The sequence below is a fragment of the Pelodiscus sinensis genome, chromosome 15, assembly GCF_049634645.1.
Source record: "Pelodiscus sinensis isolate JC-2024 chromosome 15, ASM4963464v1, whole genome shotgun sequence".
Taxonomy (NCBI): Eukaryota; Metazoa; Chordata; order Testudines; family Trionychidae; genus Pelodiscus; species Pelodiscus sinensis.
This window is the reverse complement of record NC_134725.1, coordinates 15,752,380-15,776,147: the sequence shown is the minus strand read 5'-3', so window position 1 is coordinate 15,776,147 and position 23,768 is coordinate 15,752,380. Positions and strand designations below refer to the sequence as shown.

Genomic DNA, 23,768 nt, shown 5'->3' with positions numbered 1-23,768 from the left:
CAGATGGCAACAGTTTATTTGACTCGATGGCAAGTGGAATGCGTCTGATAGTAAGCTGCATTTCTTCCTTCCTTATCTTATCTCTGCTGCTCTTCATGGTCCATCGGTTGCGCCAGAGGCGTAGAGAGCGCATTGAGTCTTTGATTGGAGTAAATTGTAAGTATTTTGTAACCACTTTTAGCCAGTGTTGTTGTTGCTGTATGGGTCCCAGGATAGTAGAGAGACTGATATGAGTGAGGTAATATCATTTATTGGGCCAACTTCTGTTGGTGAGAGATACAAGTTTGGAGAGAGAGCTTTTTCATATCTGGGAAATACAGACATACCCTTTGAGTATACTGCAGTGAAACACCCCTGGGTGGTGTCTGTCAGCAGGCATGGTCTTGTGGGGCTTGGGATGCAGGGCTATGAAATATGCTCTAGGTGCTCAGCCCAAAGCCTGCACTCTGGGATCTCCCCTCTCCCCCTTTCCCTCCCACAGATGAGCCTGAGATCTTAAATTCATAGATTGGATAAATACTAAAAATCATGGACTGAACAGAGATGCCAATTTATAGCTACTCCCTTCACCTTGGGTGGTCCCTTGAAACTTGCTAACTACTTATACTAAACAATCTGTTCTACCTTGTATTTAGCTGTGACACTATGTACACTACCCAGCCCCAGAAAGCAGCTCTGTGTAAGCTTGATTTTCACCAATAGAAGTTGATCCAATGAAAGATAGTGCCTCATTGCAGTTTTAGCTCAGTTACATAAGCAAGCTTCCAAAGTGGGTTAAGCTGAAATACAGAGGTAGTTTTAGTGTGGAACCCAAATGTCCACATAGGGAGATAGTGTGGAATAGTTTTTGCTGTTTACATTCACAGCCTACCTATTAGACACTAGCTTCTCTGTGAATTCTCTGTGGAGAAAAGCCATTAGTAATAGAATTATAAGTATCTACCATCTAAAGTGAAAGATATTAATTTTTTTTTAGAAAGGTCAGGTTTGTCCCCACAGAATTAAAGATCTTGTAATGATACCAGTCTTGTTTCTCATTTTCTACTTTGTGTAGCCTATTGGATAGGAAAGTTAGTTATGTACATAATTATCATATGAACAAGTGTACCATGCCCAAAGAGTATTCGGGCACCTTTCAGAACAAAGTAGACAAGATCTCGACCTAAAAAGAACTTTAAAGTCTAGACATAGATATGACAGCAGTGAGGGTTAGGATAAATAAAGTGGGAAGAGAGGGCTTGGGTGGTGGCAGACAAATGTTCTGGTGATTTTCAAAATGGTGATTTGCAAGATTTATAAATGCTTCTGGATGGCTGACTTTGGATGAGGCCAAAGTACAGTTTCATTATATATGTTTTAGGTGAGATTCTGTGACTAAGGGGAAGAATAGAAGAAGGTGCAGAGCTGTGCCTTAGATAAAGATATGCATTTTCTCATATTTTATTCTTTTAAACAGTGCACCATTTTAACTTGGGCCGCAGGATGCCTGGTTTTGATTATGGTCCAGATGGTTTCGGAACTGGCCTTACTCCGCTGCATCTTTCAGATGATGGGGAAGGTGGGGCATTTCATTTCCATGACCCCCCACCACCATATACAGCTTACAAATATCCTGACATTCAGCATCCTGATGATCCACCTCCTCCCTATGAGGCTTCCATCAATCCAGACGGTATCCTTTGTTCTACTCCAGGTACATGGGCAGAAGTTTTAATTATTACTAATTTTACTATTTTGATAATGAGGAGCACTCCAATCCTTTTTTGTTCTGCTTAAAGGAAAGTTTAATCTAAACTGAAGAATATAAATATTTCAGGGATTCTGTGATAGGGTAGCAATGACATATTTCAGAATTTAACTTCCCTTTAGGTGGTAAATGTTTTAATACAACTCTTATTCTATCATTTTATTCTTAACACTAAAATTTGCTGGGCAATGCTGCAAATTTGTTCTAGTTCTTAGCTTTGTGTGACTTAAATGCTATTTAGGAAACCTAAAATCAGCATAATGAACAGTGTCCTGAAAGGTAAATTTGGTGGATGCTGGTGGAACAGTCACAACAAGAGGGTTCTTGATGCTGGAGTTTGTATTCTCCATTTTCTAATAGAGCCCAGCTCCCATATACCACTCGCCTGTTCATACAGGCCTTTGCCCGATGAAATTTGTATTTTTATTTAGTTAATCCTTTAATTGTTGTACATGGCCAGCTAAAAGTTGATATTTAATTATTTTATGTCCTGAGCTGAGACAGATCTCAAACTTTTATAAAACAAATTGCAGGACACTCTGGATATGAGGGTGATAGAATTTTGAAGTTTAAAAAAGTCCAGGGTCTCCTATGTATTGTAAACTTTTTGAGGAATGCTTTTTATTTTTACTGTTGGATATTTTTTAAAGGTAACTAAAATGTAAGCCAGTAATTTGCTCTGAGAGCTGTATAGTTACCTTCTTGAAATTACTACTTTTGACTTTACTCTGGCTATCCTGGAATTCTGGAAGCATGCAGTGTTAATGATACCTAAATGAGGAACACATACATACAAAGCTATGTAACTAGGAAGATTCTAATGCACCAACAGTCTCTGTATCTGAATTCTGAGCCAGTAAAGTTTATAAAAAATAGTATTTGGCATTAAGTAAGCTCAAGGTGAAATTCAGGGTTCATATTTTAAGAGATACTGACCTCAAAATTAGGTTTTGCAGAAAATAACAATCTGTCAGTTGTTTTTATGAAACTTCAAAACAAAAATAATTTCAATTAAAGCCATTTGTATGATTTCAAACCTTTCCCTATAATAATTCTTAACCAAAACATTACAGCACTTCTAGCACCTGAGAACTTTCCAAGTAAAACTAACTAGAAACGTGAAACTCATTGTCTGTTCCAAATGTCCTTAAATGAATAGCCTACAAAAATGGCAGAGTAAATTAGATTGAAATGTTCTCATTTTTAATAACGTGGTAGGTTAGTAATACAGCAACTCTATTGATATTCCTAAAGTGACTTAAGGAATAAGTTCCTTATTTATTTTAAACTGCATAATCATGCAGTCCTGTATGCCTAAAGTATATGTGTTAACCAATGAGACTCATTCTGTCATGTTATTGCATATACTAAATATTGTCTGTCTGGACCAACTAGCTATATGTAATTTCTGCAGTGCGTGCCAGTTACTTGTTTGGTCTTTTCTGGGGTTAGGTGTGAGGAGTACTTCATATGACAAACTTAAATGCAACTTCTTCATAGAATAACCAACCACTGTGCATACTCAGGCCAGAGCTTTGAGTCTTTTTGCATTTCTCTCTTGCAGATGGTGTTCTCTCTCAGACAATGCAGAGTGGTCCATCACTAGGAAACAGTGATATATCACCACAGCTCACAGAGGAATCTCATTCTCCCTTAGTTGGCCCTTCATCAGTGGAGCTAGAAGACTCTGCAGATAGTAGCACGTTTCTTGTACCTCCCGACATGCCTCTCAACGAAAACCCATCGACAGAAACTCTTACAGGAAGCTGCCGCAGTCACTGTTCTCTCAATACCATTGTATAAAGGAATAAAATGCTTACTGCTGGCCAGAAATAATACAAGCAACTGTTTGCACACAGCTGTATGGACAAACACTAATCCATGGGGCGAACTTCAGAAGGATGCTCCACTTTGGTTTTGAACGCCCTGCTTTTATGTTCTAGTATAGGACTGTGCCTCTCGTTTTTGGGTGTCATTCATTCTCTACTTGATTTGTCCTGTAAATATGGATTGTGGAACATATACTTTTTTTCCACTGGTTATGGAAAAGAAGGCACAGAGAATTTTCTTTGATTTCTTCTAAAGAGAGGAAAAAGCATGGGTAGCTTTTCTGCCTTTTTTAATCACAGAGAAGAAACAACAACAAAAATCAAAATCAGAAAAAAGCTTGTTGGAGTTTGAATGCCGTGGGATCCAGGAAAGTCACCGACAAGAGGAAAAAAGGGGCAGTTGCCATGTGATCGGTTGTGGTCTCCTGTGCTTCAGGGTTACTTACACTCATGAAAAACAGATGGCTGAACTTCTGGAGATGTGATGGCTGTGCTTTACAGAAGCAAGACCAATGAGGAACTAAAACACAAGCCGAAGTGGTATACAATGTGAAATGTATGATTGTCCCACTGCCTCCAAGCACTAGAAAGACTGAGGCCAAAAAGGACCTGCATAACATTTGATTTCTTCTGCTTTTTCTGGAAATTGGTACCAAGCAAAACAAACCTGAGATTTGCAGTTACAACTTACTTATTTATCTATAGCTGCAAATCTTGTATTGTGACAGTAAATTTCTGATTCATAAACAAAGAGGTGTCCGTATAATACTGGCATCTTTTTAGCAGAGGCACAGTACATGATATAGGTACTGCTTTGGGAAAGAGTTGGGAAGGGATTAACTCCCTTATAGATTCTTCAGTCATTTCAGGAATTCATTCTGTTGTGTTAAATCTTTAAAGCATCCCTTTCCGTTCAATCTAGCATTATTTAAAGTAGCAAAACTAATTTGTGTACTACAGCATGAAGCTGTTGTCAGTCATTCACTAGACTTAACTTTCAAATGATGGATTTCATTAGTTTGGATTTTATGAATACTGAATAGTTTTTAGTTAGTGTTCTCATAATGAAGTGAGATTTTTAGTGTACATGGGATTTCCTTTCCTACCCCATCTTTCTTGCATCTGATTTCCCAACTTACTGAACAGACCCCACAATCAGAGCAGATCAAGTTATATAAGGAATTTGTACTGAATACTTTCTCACGAGTGTTGTCCTGTTGCCTTATGAAAGGTAGCAAGCCTAGAAGGACAGGGAAAAAGCACTGCATGGGAAGGGTATTATCCTGATTTTGTTTATTTTGCTAGTTAGAGAAATTGTACAGGATTGATTAATTGAATCCTACTTTCCCAGCACAGTTAATTCTCCCCCTTCTCTGCCCCATTGTAAGTGCTGCTACTTTCTATTTGGTATCTTGAAATCTGCTATGCTATTCTTAGGGAATGGTGTTGACAGTTTAACCTGTTTGCACAAAACACCTTATTCTTTTCATCGCCCCGATTTGTATTTAGTGTCTTTTGAAATTCAGGCATTTGCTAACAATCTTAAAACCATTGGAGTGTAAAACATAGTATAAAACACAGCTCTTATGTGGGCTCCAAATGCAGGCATGAATGCATTGGGAAATGGTATTAGAAAAGTTCACCCTTCCCCCCACTTGGGGAGTCTTGTAAACGTGGCCTGTTTCCATTCGTTGTCTAATTTATAATCTGTTTTAAAATGAGTGGCCCAAAATATGTAGAACGGTTCTCAATCTCCTGGATTCATTGCCAGTTCCTCCTTGAATTTGAGTCATTGTCCAGTAAAATGGAGGGTGTAATAGTCAGAGCCCTATATACAGCTTATGACTATATCAAGCATTTCTGAAGTATAAAAATAAAGCGGGTTTTGTGCACTTTTGGAGCACATTCGTACGTTTTATACATTGTATGTACTGATTTTTCTTTAGTTTTATATGTACGAGTGTGTGTGTGTTTCTAGGCGGTGATAATAAATACATACTGTAGATGGTACCCTCTGTGCTGCCTCAAACTAGGTGAAGCTAAGCACTGGGCTATGAGTTTGTCTCCTAGGCAGCAAAGTTAACATTTCCTTAAAGCTGGCTACACTGTAGGGTAGGACAGAGCATCATAATATACTTGGATAGGATACTAAGTCTATGCTACTCCAGACGGCTCTGGAAATAGTTTTGTTGGAACTGATAAATGCAAACATCTTTCTTATCATTTCTTTAAAGCCAGGTGGAATATTCATTCTGTATAGCTTCCTAGTGCAATAATGAAAGGCCTATAGACTTGTTTTTATTTCTTCTAATGGTTTTCTGGCTGAGGTGAACAGCTATTTTACCTCACATGTCTCCCAAGATTGCATTAATCTGACCTCGGTTCTGACTTTCCTGTGTTTCTCTAGTCAATGTATCTGAAGATAAGTTTTGTTGCAACTCTGTTTCATAATGACTCATGGTTGTAAATATTCAATAGACTCTTTGGTAGACACCTGAGTGTAATACTTTGCTTAGCTTCTGAGCTATTTCCACATCAGTGGTGGAGTAAAAGCTACAGCTCTCCCATCTTTTAATTGAGAGTAAACAGGAAAATTTTGCCTTGGGTGGAGCAGCTCATTCAGTACAGATCTTGCTTACCTCTCCATGAGCATCTAATTGGCAATAAAATGATCATATTTCCCTTTTACTATCACTATCACAGTAGCATTTTTGACATATAACACTCCATCTTGGAGTAAGATCCTTTTTTGCTAATGTCACTTCTATCAAGACTTCAGGACCAATTGAGGAAGAGATTCTGTGAAAGCATTTGACTCCTTAGCAGACCTTCCCAGCCAGAGGAATGATGGGTGCTATGAAGCTCATGTTATGAACACCAACACAAGTCACTGGTGCTCAGCATAGGAAACCCTTCCTCTTCATGCCAATGGGTTGATTATTTCTTTGGCATTCACATTTATTTTACATATTAATTCCTTAACACCATAGTCCTTTGGTTGCTGTTTAGTAATAGTGGTGAATCTTGAACGTTTCTCTGAGCATGATGGAGTGACTTAAAAAGATTCCTGTTACATTGTCATTCCTGGCAGTTCAAGTGATTAAAAAACATGTACTTCTGTCCTTTTTTGAATATTTTCATTGCAGTTGGTTTTTCAGGGCCCCAAGACTGTTCTGTCTGCAGCTAACATGCTCCATTGTGGCTTCAGTACTGTTCCACAGATTTTCCTCCCCTATAACAAAATGTGGTGCCATATTAAGGTTTTTACTGTTCCTTCAAGAACAATTTAGATGTCCACTTTATCACCTGTACCTGCACGCATATTCCCAGCACTGCTTAGTTTTCTACAAAGTGGATTGATAACATTTCAGATTAAATTGTTTTAATTCTGTACCATAGATCAGAATTATGGCCATTTAGATTTGTTCACATAACATTCAGTTTTGTCACATTTTGAACCTCAGGCTATTACTTTTGTCTTCTCATGACAGGACATGGATTGAACGGAAGTATGAAACTAATTTGACATGGTTTTTGAAGGGCTAATAATGTGGCTCATGCTTTGGCAGTTGTCTTATTGAAGTCATGGGGAGCTTTCCTGTGTAAAGATTGCAGTATTGTGCTCTAAAACTTGTCACTCTTCATTTGGAAAAATCAGCTTCATGAACTTTAAGCTGCTTTCCTTCCTCACCCAAGTCTGTAACATGTTTTGTGGGCTTTTATTACATGAATTTCTGCACAACCACAGAATTTGGAATACTGTAAATGTTCTTCCCTTCGGTAGATCTCCATTTCAGAGTACTAAATTTGTATGTAGAAAGCATATCTTGTCTCTTCTGTCAAAAATCAGCTTTCCACGAAATAAGTGGGGAAGGAAAAGTTATCCAATACTTTTGTTTTACATAGAAATTTCCCTTCAAAAGTCCTTATTCATGCATTGGAAGATAGTCCCTTACATTGCAGCTTGCAGAGATAGTGAAGGAGAAACAGTCCAATACAGCCCATACATTTGTATTCTGACATTTAGCCAATATTTTATTATCCAGTATTTTATCTGGAATGGGATTAACGAATTCAGCAACAGAGATCTGCTACCCTTATCAATATTCTAGATCAACCAGCTGCTGAGGTACAACAATTAATTTTATTTTCAGTATTGTGCACCTTGCAAAGTACAGTGTGTTGCAGATGGTTCTAGAAGAGACATGCACTAACAGCCACTTTCACCGCCATGCTGTATTGTAATCTGTGTACCAGATTTTTGTATGCCTGGGTGGCTAGAGAGAGAGAATGAGACACCGCTTTTTATCTTCTATTGAAAAATACTTTCAGCCAAGGCTGCATTTGCAGACTCCTGTGTAGTTGATTTGTGATTGAATGTAACTGTGGCAGTGTGTAAAAGATTTTGATATTCCATGAAATACCATGTAGAAATTAAATTTGATACTGTAATAATTCTGTCCCTGTGATATTTTATGTTTTAATTTTTTCTTTGGGGTTGGCACTAAATCTTTTTTTCCCCCTCAAGATGCTGTGAGAAACATTTCATCCAAATGCCAAATAAACGGTGTTCTGTAAGAGAAATGGTCTGTTAATGTTATGGTGGTGTTTGAATCAGTGCTGTTCTGAACAGTAAAGAATCTGTTGGTCAAATCAGACTTAAACCCTTATCATGCAAAGTTTTGTGCATGTGTTTACCGTTACACATCATGTTTAGCTCCCAGGATGTTCCCTTGAAGGCATGTTAACTGTCACAGTAAATTCCACAGATACCATTTCTTTAGAGAAATGACCTTGTTTCTGTCCCTGAACTAACCCAGCTGAGGCAAAAGAAACAACCACAGTTGCTGACCTGCTTGGTAAAACACTGTTTTCTTACTATCAGTGGGATAAAGCAGTTACAGGCTTGATCCTGACACTGTTAGTGTGGATCTGTGGAGATGGTTACTTAGCCACAGTGTGTTGGGGCAAGAGTTGAGGCATAGAATTCATAGAGCCCATGCCAAGTATAATATAGGTTTCCATCTCTTTTCGTGAAAACTTCCAGTTCTCTCCTAGAGGTGCTGTGGACAAATTGTATGGCGTCTCTCCACAGTATGTTCTGTAAAGAGATTGCCCTGAAAGTTAATTATCTGTTAAATTTAATTAAAGCAGCTTTTAGAGCCTCTAATTGCCATCTGTTGGCCAAATGGTATTTGAAATGTAACTTGGATCTACACTTCTGAAGATAAAACAAGATATATTAACAGATGTTTGCCCAGACCTACCTGTGTGAGCTTAGTAAACTTAGAGACATTTTGTTTATTATTGTAAAACTTTTGTGTGACATCTGGATAAATCGAAGTTGACAGCCTACTGCATAACTCTTGAATCCATCATCTAACCTCATGATCCATTCCATGCCCCGCTCCCCATGCCTAAGTGAGTCTGTTCATGTAGGATCAGGTCTTTGGATATCTCAGCAGCAGCTACTGGACCATTGCTTAATGCTTTGTGTGCCACTGGAGGAACTGAGAGCAAAAAGTGATTTATTTTTGACAGGAAGGCCCCTAGTTCCACCCACCTAAGGGCATGTCTACACTAGGAAATTGTTTTAAAATAACTAAATAAAAAAACTTCCTGAAATAACTTTTGAAATAAGCTCCCAGCTGCAGGACAAAGAGGAAAGGTGTCGCATGGCTGTTAAGAGCTGAGTGCTCATAGAAACAGCTCCTCTCACCAGGGCCTGGTTGATTCCTATAGCAGCATGGCTCAGAGGAGCCTGGCTTGGCCACTGTGGACATCTTCACTTTTCTGGCAAGCTGAATAGACTCTCCCAAGGGAATGTTTAAAATCTGAGGCCTAGCACAGATCAAGTGTGATACTAGTAACTGTGAAAGCCTCTCACTCTGGTGGGTGTTTGTAAGTCAGTTAATTGGTTGTGTTGGTTTCATTTGTAGTATGTGTTTGCTTTGACTCCTTGCAGTGCTATGAACACTTGTATCTTAAATCACTGCCCAAAAGCTTTGCAGAGGTGTGGCTGATGGGCGTCCTGGCAGGGCCCAAGGCTTTGCCTAAGTGTGCTTAAGTCTTGGAGAATCAGGAAATCCAGAGCGAAGGTACTTACTGTGGGGCTTAGAGCAGAGCGTCACTGTCTCTGAAACTTGTTGATACCTTAAACATCAACATTAGCTGCTTCTTTGGCTGCCTTCCCCTACTTGAGAACTAAAAGCCCCAATTGCCCTTTTACCCAGCTGCCCAAACCAACAGATCCTCTCCATGAGAGAACTTTACAGTCTGATGGTGTCAGTGCTGAGTAGGTGCAGACTTCTAGTGTCATCAGGTTTTGCTGTTGCTCTGTCAGCCATAGCTGCCTTCCCCCACACACCTTCCTGAAAAGCTCTGAGCATGGGCCTGTTGTATCAATAGTTTCCTAATAATGCCATATAGGAAGATCTGATCTGTCCCAGTCCAGCAATATTCACTGGGGCAATAGAACCTGTACTTCTGTGCAACTTCTCTTTAACTGCTCCCCAGGCTTAGATATTTGAATTTGAGGCCTTCACCTATGAGTTACTGAATTCCTGGTTTTTTTTTTAAACAAGGCTTCATTTTAGAATTATCAAATAAAAGGGTGAGATATGTAGGGAGTATCTAAGGAGGCTGCCACTCTCTTCTGTTACCCCTTGGAAAGTGAGCACTAGCCGTATTTTTCCAAAGCAGAGTTCAGAATTATACCAGCACAATAGATTCCCTACATTTTAGTTTACTGGAAGATTTACCCAGCATTTTTCGGATCCTTTAGGGCAGGAACTTAGGGATTTGGAGGGCTCGGGGCAGGGGGCTGGAAGTGTGGGGGGGGTGTAGGAGTTAGGGTTGTGGGGGGTCATCAGGAGGTAGACTCCTCAGGACGGGATGGGGTGCAGGAGTCAGAGCAGGGGTTGAGAGGTGTGTAGGGGCTCAGGAGAGAGAGAGCTCAAGGCAAGGGTGGGGACAACTGCTGGCAGCTCCCTGGGGCCAGCCCAGGGCAGCAGGGTCTGTGCTGGATGGCCACAGGCTGCGCCCCAGGGCTGGAGAGCTTTTTACTCCTCTGTGGTGATTTGGAAGTATACCTGTCCCTCCTGTTACAACCCTCCCTTTCCATTTGATGAGAAGCAATCGCATTCCATGCACATCTCATTGTCCTAGCACAACCGTACCCTGCCCTTGCTTTAAATCATAAGAGGGAAGCTGCATACTAAATTTGATGGTCCTAGCTTTCACTGTTCAGGAACAGTTCTGGAGCAAATGAACTCATAGGCAGGTGCACATATTCTCTCAGATATATAGTAGATAGGTAAAGATAAGGGGGAAAGATGCCTAATAGTTAAACTAGAGCTCAAAGCACCCTATAAAGGACAGTTCTTGCTAGTCATGATTACCCTACTGTGATGGTTTTCAAATTACAGGTTGCAACCCGACTACTGGGTTGTGGAGTATCAGGCACTGAGAGTCTCTGTGCTGCAGGAGGGTCAGGTGACCAATGGATGCTAAGGCAGGCTTACCCTGCAGACTTTGCTGCACCCCAGAAGTGACTGGTAGGAGGCCTGGCTCCAAGGTGTATGTATAGAGGAAATGCACAGGGCTCTGTGCACTGCCCCTGCCCTGAGCACTAGCTCCACAAGCCTATTGTCAGAGAACTTGTTCTGGCTGCGTTTTGGAGCGCAATAGGGTCTGCAGTGCCAGGAGAGGCAGGAAACCTGCCTTAGCAATCCCACTACACTGCTGACTGGGAGTGGTTCAAGGAAAGTCCCAGCTTCCCCAGCCCTGAATTCCCGCTCCCGCCACCAGAACTCCCTTCTCCATCCCAAAGCTCTCAGTCCCACCCCAGAGCCCATGCTCTAATCAAATGGTGCTGAGTCATTAGCATCCACAATTTTCTTCAACTGGATCATGAGAAAAAAAAGTGAAGACCACTGCCTTAGAGTGTCTAGTGTGAACACAGACTGCTGCTTTTAATTTCCCTTTCCCACTTCATTTACACCTTGCAGGCTGAACAACTGGGAGTTCAAATGTGCTTTATCCAGGTGGAACCATTTCAAGGGTTACAGATCATCCTCCAAGCTTACGCTGTATGATATGGTCCAGAGTATCAGTTCGTGTCAAGCCCCATTGCTATGCTGATTTGCCACAGCAGAAGATCTGGATTATGGTGCACCTGCTTCACTGACTCATTTATCACCACTCCCTATGAAATCTGCTTTTTTCGGGTATTTGCATTTCTGTATTATTTTCTCTGTCTTGGAAATAGTTTGCAGGGGCAAGTCTAAAACTGGCTCCCCCACTCCCGCTCAGTTGTGCTCTGTAACTGGGGGAATCCTCCAAAATCTAATCATGTCACCAATCTACTCCCTTTGGTGTCTGTCAATGAGCACCATGGACAGCTCCTGCTATGCCATTGTCTGCTTCCAGAGGGCAGCAGCAGCCAGCCCAATATGTTCTGGCTGCAGTTGCTGAATCAGACATGCTGCTAACTCCAGTTACTTTCTCCGGGTGTCCAGAATTGTGCGTCATCCTGTTACCTCTCTGCGCCAATGGGAGAGACTTGCTGCTGTGTGTCTGGGTCAGCTTCCTGCTGGGCCAGCAAACTTCTTAGGCTGCGGCAAGGCCATTCCTACTAGTTCTGGTGCCCTATGCGTTTGTGCTCACAGACAGCAGGATTGTGGCAGAAGAACCTGTGCAGGGCAGGCCCAGAGCTTCGAGGGGCAGGAGCAAGTCAGGGAGGCTGGACAGATGACTTAAGCCCTTCACAGATAAAAAATTTGTATCTGTATTGGTGTCCATATCTGCAAAAATGAACCATGGATATCCGTTTTGACATCCATAGATGCAGACACCCCTGGATATAGAGTGGATATCTGCAGGTTTTCAGGGCTCTATTGGTTATGGGGGAGTAGGTGGGCTGTATGGGCCGTGTTTTTGCCTTCCATTGGGGGGAAACAGCTGGTTAATGGTAGCTGGGCACAGCCCTGGGTGTGGGTGTCTGGGGCATGTGACTGGTCACCAGAGCTGGTGCTGATAGGCAGCTGCCTAAGGCACCATGAAATTCGGGGTAGTTTGGTGCCTCAATTTTCATGGTACCCTAGGCAGCTTCATATTTTGCCTGTAGGTACAGAAGGCCCTGGACCACTGCAATTCTTACCTTGACTTGCCTTTCAGGGAATTTTTGGTGCCTTCTCTTCCTGAACTACCTGAATGAACATTCCCCTGCAGTGTCTGGCCTTTTTGATGGCCCTCACTCTGGAGTTACCAAGCCCACAGCTTCCAAAGACATGGAACGGCCCCCAGTTGGCTGGCTCAGCGGAGGATGAAAACTTTGCTTTAACCCAACAGCTCCCAGAGGAGTTGACAAGTAAAACAAGGGTAAGTCTATTGCTTGCAAACTCCCATCTGAAGGGGACACCATGCAGAGATTGTAGAAACAGAAAATGGTTACAAAGAAAATGAGTCTATTTCACTTCTAGGAGATTACATGGAAACTCTCGAGCAGACTCTTGAGCTTTGTCTAACAGTTTTCTCACCTACAGCTACTTCTCCGGATCCTCAACCCATGGAGGTGGTGATGTGCTGTTCAAAGGGAGAGCGTGTTAGTTTCTTTGTGACCCTAAAGTTACGGACAACAAAGGGATTCTCTCCCCGACCTTTTATTGTCCAACCCCTTGCACTTTGTTCTTTTGAAGTGTCCCCCCATATGAAGTACTTCTTCCCTGCTGTTATGCTGGTACCTTGCTGTGTTCTCATCTGCCTAATAACTTGCCCTTCTGTTGCCTGAAAATGCAGGTGGAGCATCCTTTGTGCTGGTTTCAAGTACTTGATGCACCACAGATTCCAAAGCAGACCCATCATTTAACATGTTTTAAATTAACACCCCTATGCATATGACCTGCAGTGACCAGACCATCGTAAGTTTCCATTTGACACCAATGTTCTTTACAGATGAACATTAGGATGGTCGTGTGTTAGGTGTGGCAAGTATGTCAGGCATGAGAGGGGTCACCGAACCATGGGCATCTCTGCCATTTAGCATTAAGGGGCTCTTAGTACCACAGTTACACCAATCCCTTTCAATGTTGCCACTTTGGCCTTAGCATCTTCCAGCCTTAAACATTACCACTGTAGACCACAGCAAATCCCTCCCATTAAAACTGGACCATGCACAGAACTTTGTCAGTGGCTCAGCAACTTGCTATTGTACAAAAGTTCTCTCTTCATTGTGGCCACCTGAAAAAGGGAATGCCTGGTTTGAGAGCTGCTGTACTAAGCTGGTATGTGCTGGTCCAAAACAAGTTTCAGGACTTGTCAGACTGGATCAGAATCAAGGTCCGTTGGGTCCAATGTGGTATGTCTGGCAGTGGCTAGCACTAGAGGTTTCAGAGAAAGAGCTGAGGAATAATATGCCCCTGTTGCATCCTGCTCTGGACTAGTGGTGTCAATTTGCAGACAATTACATGATTAACCGATAATCCTGGTCTTAATGACTAATCCTGTCAACTACACACATTCCGCCGCCCCCTCTGCATCAGAGGCAGCAAGGGTGGAAGGCAGGAGCCAGTGCCCATGGGGAGCCAGCTTTAAGCCAGCTCCCCACAAGCAATGGATTCATATGCCCTCTCCACCCCTTGGAGAGGCGGCAGCATAGAGGGTGTGGGGGGTAGATGGAGCTGATATGCATGGGGAACCAGCTTTTAAGATAGCTCTTCACATGTGCCAGCTTATGGACCCGCCTGCCCCCACTTGCTGTCTCCTACAGAGGCAGTGGAGGAGAGGGGAAGGGCAGGCAGGCAGGAATGGGTGCTGGAGGGAGCTGGCTTAAAAGGCAGGGGAGGCTGCTGCAAAGCGACCTTTGTCTATGGTGGGCTCAGGCTGATACAGGCAGCAGTGCGGGGTGGCAGGGAACTCTCCAGGAGCGGGATTGGAGCACACTGGCTGTCGGCCCACCTCTGGGGACTATGGAATAGTCATGTAACTGCTGAAATTTGATGTAGTTACATGACTATTTAATTCCACACTATCTACCATCCCTAGTCTGGACTAGTTGGAGATTGGCTTAAACCCAAGTGGGCATGTAACCACCCTCTGAGGAGCCGCTGGGCAAAGGTGGGGCACGCTGTCTTAGTTCTAACAACCAGGAGTCCTGTGGGCCTCATAGATTAACACGTTTATTTGGGCAAAAGCTTTTGTGGGCTGGAACCCACTTTGCACTCTGACAAGTTGGGATCCAGCCCACGAAATCTTTTACCCAAATGTGTTAGTCTTTGAGGCCCCACAGGACTCCTGGTTGTTTCTGCTGAAACAGGCTAACAGGGCTACCGCTCTGAGACTTGTTCTTTTATTCAGGGACTCCAAAGGAGAACATTGCTGCCTGATACCTGAGCACTTTCAAAGCTAAGCCATAGTGCATGGCTACCTCACTGGTGGATAAGCCACTCCCGCCACGTTACACGATGACAGGGATCTCTGCCTAAATGGAGGGATCGAGTGTCCAAATAACTTGAGGTTCATATCACAATAGTTACCGCTCAGGCTTTGGAAGGGCAGTAAGAAAGCTGCTGTGGGCGGGGAGGCGGTGAGACTGCTCTTAGCTTGGCAATCAGGTACTGCTTCAGGAAATGCATCTCCTGCTTGTGTCTTCATTGAACCTTGCGTTACTCACTTCAGATGCTCTGGGGTGGGAGGAAAACAGCAGCAAACTCTCTAGTAGAGCGCCTGGATCACCAGAAGCCTGTGTGAGCTCCCTCTTTCTCTGGCACACGTGCTGGATGCTGGCTTGAGGCTGGATTTGTTTGCAGAGGCTGAAAGACATCACTGCTCCCAAGTGGTGGAGGGAAGCAGTGCTGGGAATGAGCAAGTTGTGAAGTCAGCCTTTAGCTCACATACATCTGCTCTCAACACTGCCGCCATTGTACTCCCTTCTGGTTTGAATAGGAGTGTGGCTAGAAAGAGTGTTTGTTTTTACTTCCCTTCCCACCTCCAGCTGAGTGCTCTGGGATTTGGGCCCAGCTCTGTGGGGGAAGGCTGTTTTAACACTTTCTAGTGCACAGATCTGGCATTGCAGGGCTTTAAGGATCACTGAAGTAAAATGCAAGACTATGTAGCACTGGTAATTCCCCGGTAAGTGTCTTGTTCCATCGCCCCAGGTGTTGTGCAGCTGCTTTCTGTGCCGGATGAGTAGCTTTGCTGGCGTTTGCTTCTCTCCCTGTTCACAGAATGCCCATTTTGGTAGCTATTGAAATTTATTTGACTCTTTTTGGTTAAAGTCACAGTCACTCCTGACCACCTGGTCAAATTCCATAGGATTGTGCCTGTTCCCAGCACTGATAGGACAGTTCTCTTGTTGGGGTTCTTGTGGGAATGCTCCCAGCAAAGCGGGGGAAGATTTGCTTTCCTGGGCACCTGCCACCCTCTGTGCGAGGCTCATGCTGCTAAGACTTGCATACCCCGTGCTTGCAGATGGTGCAGGCGGAAGGGGATTCCTGGGTGTATGGCATGTGGCCCACAAGCTGCGATCAATATCCCACAATGGAAGTGACTACTTCTACCCTTCAGCAGTGTGTTCTGGTCTTGCCCTTGACGTCAGTCCATATTGATTATTTTGTGGGAATCCTGTCATGCCTAGGAGAGCACAGGGGACTGCTCTCTGGGTCTGAAACCCTGGGGGGGGGGAAGGGGCATTTCTCCTCCAAGAGACTGGGAAGGCTTATGTGATTTGAGCCTCAGCTCCCCTGTGCCAGAGGAAATGCGCAGAGAGCCCCTCCACAGCCACTAGAATTCAGGCTTCTCGTAGGGAGAGCGCAGCAGCTGCTTAGGGACCTGATCCAACTCCCACTGAAGGCAGAGGGCCTGGGCCCTGAGCAATAGCACATTGCTGTACCCAAATGAAACCAGCGGGAGAGTGACAGGTCCCTCCATGGTGCTGTGTGCTGCATCGGTGCCCAGGGAGACCATTCTGATTCGCAGAGCCCCCAGAGCTGGCGGTATGTGTTTCTATTGGGACATCTGCACATGCCTTGGCACATATAACAAAATGTATTCTGCGCATGCATGGGAAAATTAGCGGGGTCATTTTTGCTGGTGGTGATTAGTAAAAGAAATGTTCTTCTCAGATTTCGATTTATCCCTGTAAAAGCATCTCTGAGGCTCTGCCTTGCTCTGTTTCCTCAGTCTGCAGGACCTGCCGTCTGTCACCATTCACCAATTGTTTGGCTGCCCTCAGGCTTTTTACAGCCATTTCTTAATGACTTCAGCAGCCCCAATAGGCACGTATCACAGGCTGTCATCACTCTGCTGCTGGGTAGAAGACTGAGGTAAGCTGCTGCCCCAGCCCCATGCTGTCCCACCTGCCCAGAAGGAGTAGCCAGTGCCCTCCAGAGCTCTCTTTTTGCTTCTCTACCCTGGCTTTTTCTGCCTCTTCAGTCAGTGGGCCAGAGTTGTGCCCTCCACATGGCTCAGAGGGCAGGTCTCTGGAGGGAACTCTGTCCCTCTCTCAAAGAGCCCTGTCTCCCGCCTCCCCCCGTGTGCTTTATTCCAGCACCCTGAGAACTGGATTCTCCTCACAGGCATCTAAATCAGCTGGTCAGACTTCAGCAGGTTCCCAGCACTCAGGTGCCCATTCTTGGCCTTTATCTGGTTTTCCAGAAATTCCTTCAGCAGCTAGTCTCCCCTTGGCTGGGGCTTTACATTTGTTGTGGCGTTAGAACTCATTTTTCTGCTGCCGTCAACTTGCAACCCTGGATTCAAACCTGCTGTCGGGCCCAGGAGCAGTCTCTCCTTGTTTTCATCCAGATCTCAGCATTCCTTGCTCCAGGGCTGCTCCTTTGGCACACGTTGCTTCTGTTTCGGCCACTGCTGACTCTCCTCTGACATCTTAGCTGCTTCCCTTGTGGAAGCTAGGCTAATAGGAAGCTGAGCTGGACGGTGCCATAGAGACCGGGAAAGTATCAGCATTCCCGTCTGGCCTGGCATCTTTCATGGTGCATGTAGAATCCCATCTTCCCTCTCTGACATCAGAGGCATGGTTTCTGCTTGATGCTAGAGGGCCATGTAGCCCTGCTATAGTTTTTACATTAGCTGATACCCAGCCTACAGCCACCAGCCATCCCAGGTGATGGGCTCTGCTAGCCTATCAGTATCTTCTTTGACAATCTAGACAGTCTGCCAGGGGATCAGAGAACTAAACTTTGTTTCTTATTCTCCCCATATATTTGCTCTTTAAATTGTTTTTCTATTAAGGCCCATAAATCTGGGACTTCTGCTGCAGTTTTGCAGCTGACCCGCTTTGCGCATTTGGGGTTTTGCCGTTGCTACGGCACCAAGAACATCAGGAGGGCTCTGTGCCTTATACTGTCAAGGGGTGGGTGTCTAAAGCCACATTCCATCCTGTACTTTGGTGAAATACAGTGTAGGAAGTTGGTGCCAAGGCAGCTAATGCTTCCGCTTCTGAGAAGAGAGTTAAATGTGGCTGCAAGGTACTCATGCTATACAAATAGCCTCTCGGTTCCCTGTGGGGTAGGGGTGGAGAGGTCACAAAGGCCTGCTGAAATCCATCAGGCTGCAAAGGGAGCTTTGCTTTTTAGAACAGCACCGTGGCTGTACAAGGAGGCTCTTCCAGCTCTTCAGACGGCAGTTCCTGACCCTAATGCCACCAGGCAGGGAATGGCACCTTCCATCTCAGTGCTGCTCATAGTGGGAGTGTTCACTCCCCAGCCATTTCCCTTCTGTTAAAGGCACCAGAGTCTGCTCTGGTCACACGAAAGTAAATCCAAATGAACTCAGAAGAAATCAGTGCAGGTGCCCCACTTCTCACAGAGCAAAGGCCTTATTGGGAGGTGGGATTGGTGATATGTGATGTATCTAGAAGTTTCCCCCTTTCTCTTAAAAACAAACAAAAAAAAAAGCTGCATGTCTCCTTGGTGTAGTTCTCCTAGAATTTGGTGTGGCTTATATGCCACCACAGATTCCATGGGAATAAAACGTAACTGTGAGGGAAAGCGAGTCTTTGTCAAATGCTCTAATGGGTTAACCTCTGCTTAGCCTGACCCCTCACCAACACTGTGGAGAGAAGTGCTTTGGCTAAAGGTCTAGCAAACAGATGATTCACATTAACCCCCTTCTGACCAAGGGACAGGTGACAGTCCTGATATTTGAGTGGTGAAAATCAGAGGAGAAAACTGTCCAAACAGCTTTCGTTATAATGCATAAAGATACACTGCTGTCCTGGCCAAACTCCCCCCTCTGTCCCCAAATTTCTGAGAGTAAGGTCCCCTTTGAGTGAGACAGGGAACCCTTGGAACAGTGGTTCTCAGCCTGTTTACTGTTGTTGGGCAGCTCTCTGTGATGTGGGCTGCAGCCACGTGATATATATACCATCTGCATGGCCCTCAGTGTGTCACATGGGCCACTGCTGTGTGCTGACTGGGCTGCAAGTTAAGACAACCCTCGTTGTGGAGGCTCCGTGCTCTCTGCTTTGGCGTGGCCTCAGCTGTCCATGGCCATTCTCCTGTTTATAGACGTGCACCTATCTCAAGACTGGACAGGAAGGAGCCAGATTGTGCTCTGGATTTACTCTAGTGTAACCAGATGTCCCAGCAGAAATCAGTGCAGTTGCTCAGCTTTACACAACTAGGAGAAGATGGAGGCCAAGTGCAAGCCTGTCGATTCACATTGTTCCCCAGCAGGGATGCACCCCAAAGTTCTCAGTGCTGGAGGGAAAATATCAGAGTGTTTATCCAGGACAAATCCAACTCTTCACCTCTTCCTGTGGAATACCTGGAGGCCAAAGAGCTATTGAGTGAAAGGCTGTTTGCAGCCAAGTTTCCACCAGGCTGGGTCCCTGAGCTCAGACACAGAGGATATATTTATCCCAGCAATAGCTCTGCAACAGCATCGAAGCCCAGGGTTGTAAGCAAAAAATATTAGCACTGGGAGAAAAGTAATGGGTCCATTCTCTGTGTTTATGGCTGCTGAGAGCATCAACAATCTGGAAGTATTTTAGGGCAACAGGACAGCCAGACGCAGCATGCAGGCAAAGGACCATTTCTTGGCAGTAATTGCTCCCTCTGTGGTGCCCTGTTATGCTGGGCTGATGTATAGAAAGTGAGGCTGGCGTGTGATGCTTGCATTGCCTTGGCGAACTGCTCATTAGGATGTTGAAGGCTCATGGAGCTGTTCCTGCTGCGAGGAGCGAAATGCCCTCGTTCAAGGGCATGGCCAGCATCCTGCCTGACTCTGTATTGATCTGGGACTGGGACAGGCCAGCAGCCACTCAGGCCTAGCAACGTGCCCATTGGCTGTCTTTGGCCTGTTTTGCCTGTTGCTCTGCTAATGACCCTGGGGCAGCCCTGGGCTTAGGGCACCTAGCTAGGCTGGGGTAGCAGAAGGCCACCAGTGGTCCCTGGCAATGACTGCCCTCTCATCATCCTAGGCTATGAATTTGCTGCCAGGACCCTGGGCTGCTCTTGGATCCTCCCTGCCCTTGGGACGGGAGCTGCCTGCAGCTAGGGGGCAACACTAAAAGTCTGTACTAGAGGAGCAGTTAACCCTCATGCCCCTCCCAAGTTCTTTCTCATGCTGGCACTGATGAGGCAGCTGTCTCAGCTAGCACTTTGCTGTGGGTGCAGATTGGCCCTGTCTTTGCTGGAGTGGGGCTGAAGCAGGATTGAGAGGTTGGAGGGCGGGTGTTCAGTACTCCCTTCTGTGATGGCTTATTACTTTCCCAGCAGCTCCACTGGCCCCTCCAGCTGTGTCCAGCCTAGCTCTCCTCCCTGGAGATGGGCTGCAGGTGGCAGCAAAGCTCCGGAAGGGGCAGCCAAGAGGTGTGATTAGAACAAATGATTTGGACTTGGCCCTAATGAGGCTGGGTCTATGATCCCTGCTTCCCATGTATCCAGCCCTTTGTTCTCTGAAAGAGCCAGAAGAGTCTCACCGAGTGCATGGAGAGGAAATATCAGGCCACTCTGCAAATGCAGCCAGCTCTGGGGTGGGTGGAATGTAGTGGCCGTCTGGTGCTGCCCTACAAAGGGCAGGAAGGCACGGAGGACACCACTTGTGAACTTCTTTTCCCACCTGTGCTTTTAACAGACAGTCCTTTCCCCAGGACAGCAATGCTGGTGCCAGCCATGGAGAAGGCAAAAACAGGCACTGTGGACAACAGTAGGTTAATGCACACCCCAGACCGACCCCTCCAATGGACTTCACTCCTAGCCTAGGGGCCCAGCCTGAGACATTGACGTACGTGCGTGTGTGTGTGTGCGCGCGCGCGCGAGAGCTCCACTTTCTTGCGCGCGCGCGCGTGTGTGTGGGGGGGATGGATGCTCAACCCCTCACTCTGCCCCGATGTCACCCCATCTCCCAAGACTGTCAAGCCCCTGCCCTGCCTCTTCCCACCCTCACTCCTCTCCTGCCCTCACCAGAGCCTCCTGCATGCCACAACCAGCTGATCACTGTGGGTGGGAGGTGCTGGGAAGAGGGGGAGGCAGCTGTTTGGGGTGCTCAGCACCCACCATTTTTTCCATCTCTGAGCACCCATGGAGTCAGCACCTATGGGCTCATCTGCGGAAGTCCTCGAGGAGTTCCCCTGATATGTCCCACCGCCAGCATTGGGAGAATGCAAGAGAAGGAAGGGGGGATGGGTGCTAATTTTTGATAACTAGACACCTTCCTGCTATTTAACCAGATTGAGCCCTGAGCAGCTGTCGTGTGACCAGCTCTTGGAGACCCAGACTGGGGTTAAGCCCGTTGATCGACTCCCCATTCTTCCCCTGCCCCTCTCGCTGCAGGAAATGCACCCAGGGTCATCAGAGGCTCCTGGGGAAGAGCTGAGTTTGCTGAAGAAGGAGCGGGGGCCAGGCCCATCATGGAGATGGTGGTGGGAAAGCGGGCAACTGCCCTGGGGCCTGGCAATTCTAAAGGGCCTGCTGCAGGCTAGGGGGGAGGAGGGAATGCCTGTCCACTGGTGCTGGGGGCTGGTTGCCGTATCCCTTCCGGGAGCACAGAGTCATTTCCCCTCCTGCCCCTCCCACAGCCTAGGGGCCCAGCAATTCTGGTCACTTGTCTCACTCAGACTTGCAGAACGAGGTGTGTCCATCCCAGCCTCCCCCCTGGTGCAAATTAATCTGCAATTTCTTTAATCCCAGAGGCATGGATCCTAGAGTTCGTAAATTTAACCCCAGCTCCTGGGTGCCTGCAAGTACCAGCATAGCCTGTAGTCCCAAATTTGCCCTAGGATCTGGCACAAGGGCACAAACTCTGTTCCTTAAGGACTGCTCCTCAGATCCTTACAGGTTGTTGTTGCTTGAGGACCAATTGCTCATCCCAGCCGCTGTAGGGACATATTCTACAGCACTGGCACCTGTTCTCCACAGGCCCTGCAATCTTCTCTGCAGGTAACGGCAGCAGCATCCCGTTCTGAAATGAGGATGGCTATTATCAGCGTGACATGTGGCCCCATTTCAAATGAACCACCCTGGAGACGAGGCAGGCTGGGGCTTGTTTTCCTAGGGCCTGCACCACACTCCTGAGCTGCAGCAGCTGCGTGTGGACTTCAGACTGTAGAACACCTGGTGTTATTGCTTGGGATGTGGAGGGCATTGTGCCTTAAAGCCCTTCCTGACTCCAGGAGAGAGGGGAAGGAATTACCCCTCTATTTTGTTTTCAGTGAATGTAATGCATAGGGAGGGGGGCTGATTGACAGCCCTGGAGACTGCAGTGTGGTATAGCAGAGACTCTTGCCTGGGGTATAGCAGGGATATCTTTCCTCCCCTAGCCCTGACAGAGTGCCTCCACCCTGACCTGGAGGCACCCACCCTTTGGTGGAGAGTGGAGCCACGTCTGGGGCCTGGCCTGTCTGCGACCTGGCTGCTGCACCTGGGGCTGTTGTCCCTAACATAAGGCACTTGTCTGCTTGGAAGGCAGAGCAGCAGTTCACTCCACATGGGCCCAGAGTAGCCATCCAACTCTCGGCACAAACACCTGACCTCTGCCACGCTGGGATGTATGGTCCCATACTGATGCATGGTCCCCAGAGTGCCACATCATCGTGGTAACCGAGGAAAACGAGGCCCTTTCATAGTGGTTTGGGAAGAACTTCCTGCTCCTGGAGGATACCTCTGCTATTCTGACCCTGCCCCTCCTCCCACCCCTGGCCAGATGTGCTGCCTCCATGGCTGTGGTACCTTGGTGTCCTTCAGTATTTGACACCCATGGCTCTGGGGAGCAGTGCTTTAGAGATGAGGTGATGCCCCAGATAACAAGGGACTGGTGAGAGCGTGACTCTGAAGGCCTCTTTCAATCTGCCAGCCACCAACAGGAACAGGAAGGGATCCTGCTCTGGGGCTTTTGAAAAGATCAGCTCCCTGGCCTGTGTGGTGCAGGAGTGGTCCCTCTGCCTCAGAATGTGTGAATCTCCATTTGGGACGTAAAATCCCATTTAAAATGTTAACTAGTTTAACTATATGGTGAACTGGTTAACCAGCCTGCTGCATCACACCTCAGGCAGGGACCCATCAGAGCAGCCCATAGTGCACTGGGTCTGGGCACGGGTTAACCAGTAAGCATCGCTTGATAAGAGGGATGCTTATGAGATTGCCAGTTATTAAGGTACATCTCTACTCCTCATCTCCCTAATGCAGCACTACACAGGCAACAAGGGGCCATGTTAGGGAACAGAGTGGGTTTGCTTTCTCCTCTGCAACAGGATAATTGGGCTCCTGTCTCCAGCAGCTACTGCCTCGGAGACCTTCTGGTCTAATCTAGACAGTCAGGGCCTTTGTAAATCTTCTCCCACCCATTATGGCTTGAAGGCATCTAATCCCTGCAAACGCTCTCTAGCGGGTATGCGGATGGTCTAGCAGGAGCAGAGAGCAGGCTTGGATTTGCACAGCCCTGCCTGTGGCCCTCAGCCGGTCACACTGGCTGTGTTACTGCCAGTGGGCAATGCCAGCGGTGATGGTCAGTGAGTGCTACAGGCTGGTTTCCTCTTTCTCTCCTTCTGAAGATGCAGAGTCCTGATCAGTGGTTCTCAACTAACAGGCTGTGCATGGATTTCCTGCCAACATGCTCTCCTTTGGGGCTCCTGACCCTTCCAAACAGCTGCCAAAGGCTGTTCCTGGTAGGAAAGCATCTGTGCAGATGTGATTATCTCCCTGTCTGTACTTTGCATCATCGTGCCACATAAGCGC

At 46.2% G+C, this 23,768-nt stretch overlaps 1 protein-coding gene across 4 annotated transcripts in view; it reads left to right on the top strand.

The window, feature by feature from the left end:
• The window catches only part of DGCR2 (DiGeorge syndrome critical region gene 2), a 107,393-nt gene extending 99,147 nt beyond the window's left edge, over window positions 1-8,246 (top strand). For all 4 annotated transcript variants that reach the window (XM_075898228.1, XM_075898233.1, XM_075898230.1 and 1 more), the window contains 3 exons: window positions 4-156; window positions 1,457-1,693; window positions 3,312-8,246. In XM_075898228.1, the coding sequence (XP_075754343.1) occupies window positions 4-156; window positions 1,457-1,693; window positions 3,312-3,550 (629 nt within the window). In that variant the 3' untranslated portion in view covers window positions 3,551-8,246. The remainder of the gene's footprint in view (window positions 1-3; window positions 157-1,456; window positions 1,694-3,311) is intronic.
• The last annotated feature ends 15,522 nt before the right edge of the window (window positions 8,247-23,768 follow it).